The sequence below is a fragment of the Helianthus annuus genome, chromosome 4, assembly GCF_002127325.2.
Source record: "Helianthus annuus cultivar XRQ/B chromosome 4, HanXRQr2.0-SUNRISE, whole genome shotgun sequence".
Taxonomy (NCBI): Eukaryota; Viridiplantae; Streptophyta; class Magnoliopsida; order Asterales; family Asteraceae; genus Helianthus; species Helianthus annuus.
In genome coordinates, this window is record NC_035436.2 from 106,407,352 (window position 1) to 106,417,993 (window position 10,642).

Below are 10,642 nucleotides of genomic sequence, written 5' to 3' on the forward strand. Positions count from 1 at the left end.
GTGATTGACTACCCTTAGGGTGTGGTTTGAGAGTATAAAAAATTAGTGGTGGGTGTGGTTATTTATATTTGTTTAAAAAGTGATTTTTTTTTTTTAAAATTCAACCGTTGCAAATGTAGCCGTTCCTCAAACATCGTGCCAATTCAACGCGGTGAAGAAGTGCCGAAGACCCTCCCCGAATCGGGTCCCCGCGGTGATGGCGGCGGTGTTCCCGATCGGGGAATGGGGTCACCGCACCCTCTCCCCGAGAGTGCCCTCTGTTCCCGAGTTAACTTAACGAGGGATAAGAAAAGAAAGCAAAAGTGAGAAAGGAAAGGATGAGAAAGGAAAAAAAAGATATCTTTCCCACCGTTTCCTTCCAAATCGGAAGGAATAAAAAATTAAAGAATTTAGCCAAGTTTTCCTGTCATTTCCTTTCTTTTCCTTCTTTAAATGAAACTTAGGAACACGACATGTTTATTTTCGTTTCTTTTCCTTTCTTAAATGAAACTCTGGAACAAAAAATATTTTTACTTTCTTTTTGTTTCTTTTCGTTTCCTTCCGTTAGTAAACTCTGGAACACAGTAGTTAAAAACAAAAAATAGTTTGTCTGGTGCTCCATCATATAAAAAACCTCCAAACATAATTTTGAACTGGGGATTCAACAAACAAACGTTGCATCGTGTAGCTAGCAACAATGGAGGTCGATCGGATGGGGAAAGATGAAGAAACCCTGGCCTCGAGTGTAGTAGATTCATCCATACAAATTACTGTACGTATCTTAGTTTCGCATTTAATATGAATATGAATGTCCACATCTCAACTCTCTCATCAACCTACTCCGATTGCTCTGTATCATCACCACCATTAAATGTGATATCTTTCACGCTTTATGCTGTTGTACCCCGTGTTCCAAACATTGTACTCTGCCATAGCCATAGCAGTTGGCTTTACGCAGTTAATTGCTTCAGATATTTAGGGATCAAGTTGCAAAATAATATCTAGGTCATTCAATTTACAAGTTGTCTGACCTCAGACCATGGATAAGTGGTAAGGGTGAATAATGCCCCCACCCTTGGGCGTTTTCCGCCATGTGGCAGTACAGTCAGCAAGGGACATTATTGGGCGTTTTTCTAAAATGGGCGTAGTGGGATGTGGGCATTAGGTTAAAAGGGTGTAAACAATTAAATAAAATAAAAAAACTAACCAAAAAAAGGTATTGGTCAAACCTAAAGAAGATAGCTGTGATTGGTGGTTTCAAAATTCATCTAGCGTGTTTCAAATCACGCCGGTGGCTTTTTTTTGCTAAACAACACCGGAAAACGCCCCGGGGGTGGGGGCTCGGCGTTGTTGGGCGTTATTGGGGGAAAAAAACGCCAGAATCCTTACCACTACTGGTGGTCTAATGGGTTTGAATTGGGGCGTTATAGGGATGTGAAGAGGGAGGTATAACGCCAAATGAGTAGAAAATAATTGGAAAGTAATGATTGAAAGGGCATTAAAGTGTTACACATTTTTTGATTGGGCGTTATGATGCTGATGTGGCGGAAAATGCCCCTTATGGGAGGCATTAACCATTACGGATGTTCTCTGTACCCTTGTTTGTAGGTAATTTAATTTCCATCCACAAAACAGGAATTTAGTTTTCAAAATGTGCTTTTTAGGTTATAGCAGTAGAACTTTGTGTTGGTGGGAGACTTTGAAGAAAAATGAATTGAAGAAAGGATAAAAGCATCAATGGTTTTAACTTTGAAGTGGTCCTCTTGTGAATCCATTGACTTGTTGACTTTTGTAGTCAAAAATGATTTTTTATTTGAAACTGGGGTGTAGTCATAAGTCATATCCTTTTTGAACCCACAAATCTGCCTTAAAGTGCAAGTTTACCTCTATTTTTCAATGTTCTGTTTTTTTCTTTCTAATTGAAGTGGTGGTATTACTATACAATTGCTTTATTGAATATGTAGTAGTTATTGGTTAGGATGTGAACATGTATTCATTTTACTAGGCACGTGAATTGCTTTTTGTAAGTTTCTATGTCCCCCATTTAGTCTTACATGTTGACTACAACTTTTAAATTAGGAATCCATCTATATATATGTATATGTTTATGGATATATGGTAGTAACAACTACATTTTTTTTGAACAACTACTTTTTACACCTAAATATCACCTAACCTTTATTAATAGTCGAGTTTACAACTGATTTTAGTTTTAAACATTCTCTTCCCTAGTAAAAACATATTGACTCTCAGACATTTTATATTTTTTTTATCGTTGTCTAAAATATACACTACCATGTAGAAAATTCTAATGTGATTTGATTGAGTAGTTTAGTTAGTTACTTACAACACTCATGATATCTTCTCTTAAAAATTAATTTCTATATGTTCATGGTGTATCTAACCAATTAAGCACCTGTAATATCTGAAGTCATTTTGCTCATGTAATTCCTTACCATATTCAAATAGAAAAGGTTTTATACTAATAATAATACCATTAATTAAATGGATAGAGCATGTTTTCCCTAGTATATATGGGTGTGAATTTCAGACAAGACACAATAACACAACATCAAACCATCATGAAAGTGTTGGGTTTTGGTCAATTTCGTGTTGACCCGTGAACGCGTTTAGCAAACAGTTGGGTTCTGTCGGCATCTAAGCTGGGCATTTTCACAATTTAAAGAGTTGTTGAGTTTTGACTAGGGTTTAAGTGTCTATAACTGTTGATCAGAACAAATTAATTATGAAACTAATCACTATCAGTTACACATCACTAGTCATAAAAAGAGTTTGAAGAAGTATGCAAGTGGTAGGGCATTTAGACATTGGTGCAGTGGGGCAGTAATAATACCAGTGGGCCAATTATACACTTAAAAAATCTGGTTATTTTCTTCTTCTGCATTGTATTTCGACTCTTCATATATTTTTGTAGCATGGTTTGTGAAAATTGAGGTTCCTGATACTACTGCCTTAAGAAATGGATATAAGAATTAAGCTGTTACTTGTGCTAGTATTATTCATACATGTATTGCTTGCATCTGGTCAGAATCAAGATAGTAAGTTCTTTATTTCATCGATCGTATCACATATGTTTCAAGAATGTTTCGGGTTTTAGTTTCATCATGGGTTAACTGAGTTTTATTGCTTTCATTCTATTTTAGTAGTTTAACAAAGTTTAGAACACCAACTATGCTTTTACAATGCTTTCTTTTATAAAGTATTTTCTTAATCATCAAATTATTACTCTTTTAGGTAAGTCTAATTTAAAATGTATCTTCTATAAATCAAATATTATTATTCCTAATATCCTAATGTTTCTTATATGAACCTCTCCAAAGCCACTTAACAAGTCCAATTCAAAATGAATATGAGGACAACCGTTTTGCTCAAGTTTAACGTTGACTGAATAAGTCAGCAAATTGCCACTTCATCTACTCTTTTGAAGAAGAATTGTTGTCTTAGAATGCCGTTCTCTTTTTCTTGAAGTTAAAATTTGAAATAAGATTGTTTTTTCAGGACAATAAAGATTTATTAAGTTTATTTAGTATTGTTTACATAAACTGATGAGTTATTCTCATTGTTAAAATGTTTGGGGCCAAATATTTATTTCCTTGGGATCAAGTGAATATAGAATAACTTTCCCATTCTTTTTGTGAGAACATTCTTGTTTTACTAGCTGAAGATTTATCCAGATATAGAAAATAACTCTATTATGCAGTTGTATATCTACAAGCTCTTATGGATAATTTGAAGAATACACCACCTAGTTGGGTCGGGTCTGATCCATGTGAGGACAAATGGGATGGAATTACCTGCACTGATTCACGTGTCACATCGATGTGAGCTTTCTCACATATATTGATGACCATCCAACTTTGTTGATTTATAATATATACGCCGTAATCCCTTCCATTTCAGCACTTTAGCAAGCATCAATTTAAGTGGTGAGATTTCTGGAGACATTGGACAATTATCTGAATTGCAAATGCTGTATGTCTCCTACCTAAACTATTCTTGTTTTAATCTCCTTGCAATAGAATTTCAAATTTTATGAATTAATGTGACTGACATGTAGGGATCTGTCTTACAATAAGGGTCTGACAGGATCTCTTACTTCAGACATTGGTAATTTAAACAAGTTATCAAGTTTGTAAGGACTTTTCTTTAAGTTCACGAATTACCACTTTACAGTTTATGCTTCGTGGATGACATACGCAGCTTTGTTTTTAAATTCTGTTCAGAATTCTGGTTGGTTGTGGTTTCAACGGTCCACTTCCAGACTCACTAGGATCTCTGCCCCAACTGAGCTACTTGTAAGTAATTTGAAAAGGGTATTTAGGTCATATGATATTAGAAAGATGAGAAGGCTCCCCTTATTTTTTTGTTCTGTAATTATTTGCAGGGCCTTGAATTCTAATGGCTTCACAGGACGAATTCCACCATCAATCGGGAAGCTTACTAAACTTTATTGGTTGGATATAGCTGATAACAAACTTAGTGGATCTATACCCGTTTCTGATGGACCCACCCCGGGCCTTGATTTGTTGGTCAATGCAAAGCACTTGTACGGTAGTTTCGGTATTTTCATTCAATTATCCTTATAGCAATTAAAGAATCTCAAATTATGGTTTTCTTTTGCATTTAATCGCAGTCACTTTGGAAAGAATCAACTCTCAGGTGAAATACCACCTCAGCTCTTTAGTTCAAAAATGACACTTAAACATGTGTATGTTATCGTAAACCTTGTTTGATTACCGATTTGAGATGTGATTGTTATCTTGGGTTGATTTAAAGTTAATTGAGCAGGCTATTTGAAGATAATCAGTTAACAGGCACCATTCCTTCGACATTAGGATTGGTTCAGACTCTCGAGGTCTTGTGAGTATCTTTCTTTGGCTATTTCATGCTGAAAACTACAAACATTTGTAGAGGTGGTAAATTTACCTCTAGTAGTTTATATTAATTAATAACTTAAACTTTGCATATGTAAAACAGGCGATTAGACAGAAATCAGTTAAGTGGAGATGTCCCGTCAAATATCAACAATCTCACGTTGATCAACCAGTTGTAAGTTGGCCAACATAGATCTTCAAACAAAAAAAAAGTAATCATATTTATCCTGGTATTTGCATATTCTTAACTCACCAAGAAAACGTTTTACTTATTTTTTGTAGGTTTCTATCCAACAACAAATTGGATGGCCCGTTGCCCAATCTAACTGGCATGGCAGTCTTAAACTATTTGTAAGCGCCCAATGTTGTTTGGTTTTAATAATTTTACCATAAACTTATCAAGCAAATAATTGTTCTGCAAAACTTCATTGCAGGGACATGAGCAATAATTCTTTTATAGCTTCAAAAATTCCTCCATGGTTTTCATCCTTGCAGTCTCTAACAACATTGTACATTTCTCTTCCTCTTACATGATCAATCGTTCTACATTTCGTTTCATGATAAATATGGTACTTCTTCTGATATGAACCGGACATATTTTTTGTTGTATTAAAAGGATAATAATCTTAGAAATTGGACAAAGCTCCTTCGAAAGTTGACAAGCACACACACCCGATACTACAATATTTAACAAACTTACTAATGGTCTGCTTTTGAGATAGACTAACTCTTCCGCATGTAGAACGTTGTACATTGCTTTGAATTGTAAAATCATATCTTGGAAATTTTCTGCAGCACCTCAATTTACTTGTTGTTTGTTAATTTGAAATATCAGGATGATGCAAGAAATAGGGCTTCAAGGAGAAGTACCCGTTGAGTTTTTTAGCATTCCACAGCTCGACACTGTGTGAGTGGCATCGTTATTTATTTCATCGCATCATGTCACAGTTTCATTTTCTAAACTAAAAAATTTCCCATTTTTTACAGGGTACTAAGAGACAACAAGCTTAATGGCACCCTGGATTTTGGAGCTTCCTATAGCAACCATCTTCGGCTCATTGATATGAGCAATAATAACATTTTAGGCTTCACACAAAGAAGCGGATACCCTAAAAATCTCATGTATGCTTTATATGAATGACTACTTCTTTGCCCAAAAACATTTATGTATCACACAAAGAAGCGGATACCCTACAACTACTAATGCATTTGCGTTCTTTTTCAGACTGACCGGCAATCCAATTTGTACGGAAAATGCAAGAGAATCATTTTGTGAGCATTCCACAGAATCCAACTCCACATATTCAACACCACCCAACAATTGTATTCCTGCAACCTGTGGTTTGTATCAAGTTTCAAGCCCAAATTGTAAATGTTCATATCCATATACTGGAACCTTAGTTTTCCGCGCTCCTTCCATTTCTGATCTGGGCAATTCAACTATCTTTACATCCCTTCAGAGTTCCATGATGACTTCTTTTGAAATGCATAAGCTCCCAGTGGACTCGGTTTCACTGGGTAACCCCACCAAGAATGCAGATGACTACCTCGATTTAACCCTCAATATTTTTCCATCTGGTGATGAACGTTTCAATAGGACGGGAATTACGCGGATAGCATTTATGCTTAGCAACCAAACTTATAAACCTCCACACGCTTTTGGACCCTACTTTTTTATTGCCGACAACTATGATTCCTTTTCAGGTACATCTAAATTGTTTCCTCCCAACGAGTGTCTAATCTATGTTTCGAGTAACCACGAATCACTTGCTACTGCTTACAGGCGGACCCAAAAGAAGACATAAATCAATGAGCATTGGAGCTATTATTGGAGTATCAGTTGGTGGTTGTGTTCTAGTGTTGTTTGTTGTCATCGCTGGAATTTATGCTTACCATCAGAAAGGAAGAGCTGAGAGAGCTATCATCAAGAACAGTCCTTTTGGTATGTGCGCAAAAAAAAAAAAAAAAAAAAGGCACTATCAGAAGACGGCTAACAATTAGATATACTCTTGCAGCTTCTTGGGATCCTGATAAAGGGAGTGGCGGCCGTCCTCAACTAAAAGGGGCAAGATCTTTCACATTTGAAGAGCTTAAGGCATGCACAAACAATTTTAGCGCAGCAGCCAACGTGGGTTCTGGCGGTTACGGGATGGTTAGTTATATAAATATGGAAACTGACTTTTTTTTTTGTCACTTGATGGACCAAAGTTGGTAAATATTTTTGCTTATTATAATGTGCAGGTCTACAGAGGGAGTCTTCCAAATGGGCAATTGGTTGCTATTAAAAGAGCTCAGCATGGATCCACTCAGGGAGGACTTGAGTTTAAAACAGAGATTGAGCTTCTTTCAAGGGTTCATCACAAGAATCTTGTTAGTCTAGTCGGTTTCTGTTTCGATGCAGGCGAACAGATGCTGGTTTATGAGTTTATCGTTAACGGTACCCTCAAGGATAGCCTTTCAGGTATTATTTCTTTATTTCGTAAAATATTATATATAATATGAAAAAACTACATTAATCTATTTGAACAGGGAGGACTGGGATAAGGTTGGATTGGATGAGAAGACTTAAAATAACACTTGGAGCTGCAAGAGGTTTGCAGTATCTGCATGAACTTGCCGATCCGCCCATAATACATAGAGATGTTAAGTCAACTAATATTTTACTTGATGAACGCTTAAACGCCAAAGTTTCTGATTTCGGTCTTTCCAAACCGCTTGGTGAGGGTGACCAGACACATGTCACGACTCAGGTTAAAGGGACCATGGTTAGTCAAGTTTCTTTCTATTATCAGGGAGTGTTTGGATATGGAACTAGGAGGAATCAAATATAATCTGATTATTTGGATCTGACTTTATTGATTGATTAGTTTTAAATTTAACAAACGGGTCAAACTGTTGCAGGGCTACATGGATCCTGAATACTACATGACTCAACAATTGACCGAAAAGAGTGATGTTTATAGCTTTGGAATAGTAATGCTGGAGTTAATAACCGCAAGAAACCCGATTGAGAAAGGCAAGTACATTGTGAGGCAGGTGAAGGAAGCAATGGACACCGAAAAAGACTTACATAACCTCCGCGAGGTTCTCGATCCGATCCTCAGTTTGAGCACTGAGCAACTGCAGGGTTTGGAGAGATTTGTGGATGTTGCATTGAGATGTGTGCAAGAAACCGGAAACCGACGACCTAAAATGAGTGACGTTGTGAAAGAGATCGAAAATATAATGGAAATGGCGGGAATTAATCCAGATGCTGAGTCCACATCCACATCAGAAAGTTATGAAGGGAAAAGCAAGGGAAACAATCATCCTTATTTGAATGACTTTTCCTATAGTGGAGGCCTTCTACCTGCAGATTTAGAGGCCAAATAATTAATAGAAGGTGGCAATTTTAACCCCTTCGTAAATGGATTGTTTTGGGCTATGCTTTTATTCCTAAATGTGTCAACCGGGTGAGTTGAAAAGTTAGCTAAAAGAGACCTGGGTCGAAAATCGTGTGTACGTGTTTTTAATGCGTGGAATTCCAAAATCGTTTACTCCAGATATATGGTTTATAGTTATTGTATTCACCGGTAACAAAATGAACGATGTGATTTTAATGATGACGACAAGTGTTTGCAAACATGAATTGTATATGCATGTATGATTCGTGATATTCAGGTGTATTGGAAAGAAGTATTTTAAAAAGTAAATTGCAATTTGCGTCCCTGTGGTTGTCTGGAAGTCACAGGACCTTGGAGTCTTGGTGCAGGTTTAATTTAACTAGTATTGGCTCGTAATTTAGTTTGGTGTCTTTCTTCTTCTATAAAGTTGTAGCCTCAGGTAGCTTCGTGTGTTTGTTTTGGTGTATGTTAGGTTTGGGTTATTTGTGTGCTACCCCTCGCTTTGGTTGTGTTCCCGAGTTTAATAAAAGTAAGAAAAGAAAAGTAGAGTTTAGTAGAGAAAAGAAAAGAAAAGAAAGGAACAAATAAAAATTATTGTGTGTTTCAGAGTTTCAAGTAAAGGAAAGGAAAGAAAGCAAAATAAACATTTTTTTTTTTGCATTCCCGAGTGGAGAGGAAAAGAAAGGAAAGTGACAATTTTACTATTATACCCTTTTAAGTAATACTGAAATAAAAATAACCCACACATTCTCGTGTTCTTTAAAGCATTTTTTTATCTTCAATAACAAATTAAACTCCATTACAACCAACCTAAACTTGTGTCCCATCATGCAGGAAAAGTGCTAGGGGTGCAAACGATCCGAGCCCAAGCTTAACCAAGCTTGAGCTCGTTTAACATATGAAAGCTCGAGCTCAGCTCGATTCAAGCTATGACTTTAAAACCTCGAGCTCGGCTCATAAGTAATTTTTCAAGCTCGCCGTCGGCTCGAGCTCGACTCGTTTAGTATTTTGTTAATTAATTTTATATTAATTATAATTATTTAATTTTGACTTCAAGTTAATTCAGATTTATTGTACTCAAAGATATTAGTTTTAGTAGCAGATCTTGCTACTTTTCTTTGCAAAACTTTACTGTCATTTTATGCACGGTCCAATCTAATCTGAACCTAAAGTAATCTAAAGATAGGATATTGAAACTATGAAAATGAATTTGTATTTCTATTAATGCTACAATATGAGATTCACTTTGGTATCTTGTAGTATAAAGTAAATAAAATCAGGTTAAACTTTCTTGATTCAAAATTCAACCACATGTTCAATAGGAGTATACCGTCTGTTAATGCCATTAATGGCATGATCATGATAACAAAGGAACCTGAATGATTTAACTCTTGATGATCTCCTCAACTACAGATGGAAGAATATAAATATTACACAAAGATACAACTAACAAACTGTTATCTAATAGAACCCAACCCATTACATGCTACAAATAATTCAAAACCATGTAACTAAGCACGGTAAGTCCTTGTTCGACCCTGTACCCACGAAACCTTACAATCGAGGATCATAGGGTTTGAGTTTGAAAAATCATTTAAGAATCAATGTTCGATCCTTCTTACAAGGGTTCTATGCACCAGTTCAGCTGGTTAGAGTCCAGATCCATCGGTGATATCCGCAAGGCCTTTTTATGGAATTTACGAAGGCTTGTTCGGTGCCCAATACTTATATACGAGTGCAATATACGAGTTTTTATAAAAGATACATCTTTTTTATTATTTATCATATAAAATTAAATTTACGCAACCCGTGTAATACACGGGATTCTAAGTTAGTTCATTAAGAATTCAAAATCCAATTCCTTTACCACTCAAACACATCAAGAATAGAATTGGGATTTGAATTCCAATAAATTCTGAGAAGCAAACACTTTAAGAGTTGCAATTAAGATTCTAGTTCCATTGAATTATATCGAACCAAACGTACCCTTATTGTTCTATGGAAATCAACAAGAAACAAAACGTTTATTCTGCATATTTGAAGACATTATTATTGCTTCTACTCAACACATCATGAATGGATAAACGTGTTTTAATCAGATACTAAACCTACTCCTATATATAATGTGAAAAATTGAATTTTGATCTAACTTGTTACATTGGAATGTTGGTTGTATTGAACTCTTTATTTGTGTTTAATTAAAAGCAAGACTACATTATTAAATGAACTTCATGATTTGTCTAGTTCCGTCTGTAGATTAATGTAGTAGCTAAAGATAAGACAATAAAACATAATTCAAACCTGGATTTGATTTAATAAATAGATATTTTTTCTATTCCAATACATAACCGGAAGATATAATAAAATAAAATAGCAATCTAATTC

General features: G+C 35.6%; 1 protein-coding gene across 2 annotated transcripts; it reads left to right on the top strand.

Moving 5' to 3' along the window:
* The first annotated feature begins 614 nt into the window (after positions 1-614).
* On the top strand, positions 615-8,496 carry LOC110924907 (probable leucine-rich repeat receptor-like protein kinase At5g49770). 2 transcript variants are annotated; one of them, XM_022168890.2, is made up of 19 exons: positions 615-751; positions 3,701-3,821; positions 3,901-3,972; positions 4,058-4,132; positions 4,224-4,295; positions 4,385-4,546; positions 4,634-4,708; positions 4,789-4,860; positions 4,978-5,049; positions 5,157-5,225; positions 5,309-5,383; positions 5,710-5,781; positions 5,862-5,996; positions 6,100-6,578; positions 6,658-6,816; positions 6,890-7,026; positions 7,116-7,335; positions 7,404-7,639; positions 7,776-8,496. In XM_022168890.2, exons 2-19 carry the CDS (start codon positions 3,721-3,723, stop codon positions 8,244-8,246), a joined length of 2,754 nt encoding a protein of 917 aa, XP_022024582.1. In that variant the 5' UTR covers positions 615-751; positions 3,701-3,720; the 3' UTR covers positions 8,247-8,496. The 2 variants fall into 2 exon arrangements, with proteins under 2 accessions (XP_022024582.1, XP_022024574.1); XM_022168882.2 differs by lacking the exon at positions 615-751 and adding an exon at positions 2,393-3,038.
* The last annotated feature ends 2,146 nt before the right edge of the window (positions 8,497-10,642 follow it).

Coding starts and splice junctions, on each gene's coding strand:
- LOC110924907 (XM_022168882.2), top strand. CDS start 2,960: ATGGATATAAGAATTAAGCTGTTACTTGTGCTAGTATTATTCATACAT. Junction 3,039..3,700: donor ATCTGGTCAGAATCAAGATA/GTAAGTTCTTTA, acceptor TCTATTATGCAG/TTGTATATCTACAAGCTCTT. Junction 6,817..6,889: donor CATCAAGAACAGTCCTTTTG/GTATGTGCGCAA, acceptor ATACTCTTGCAG/CTTCTTGGGATCCTGATAAA.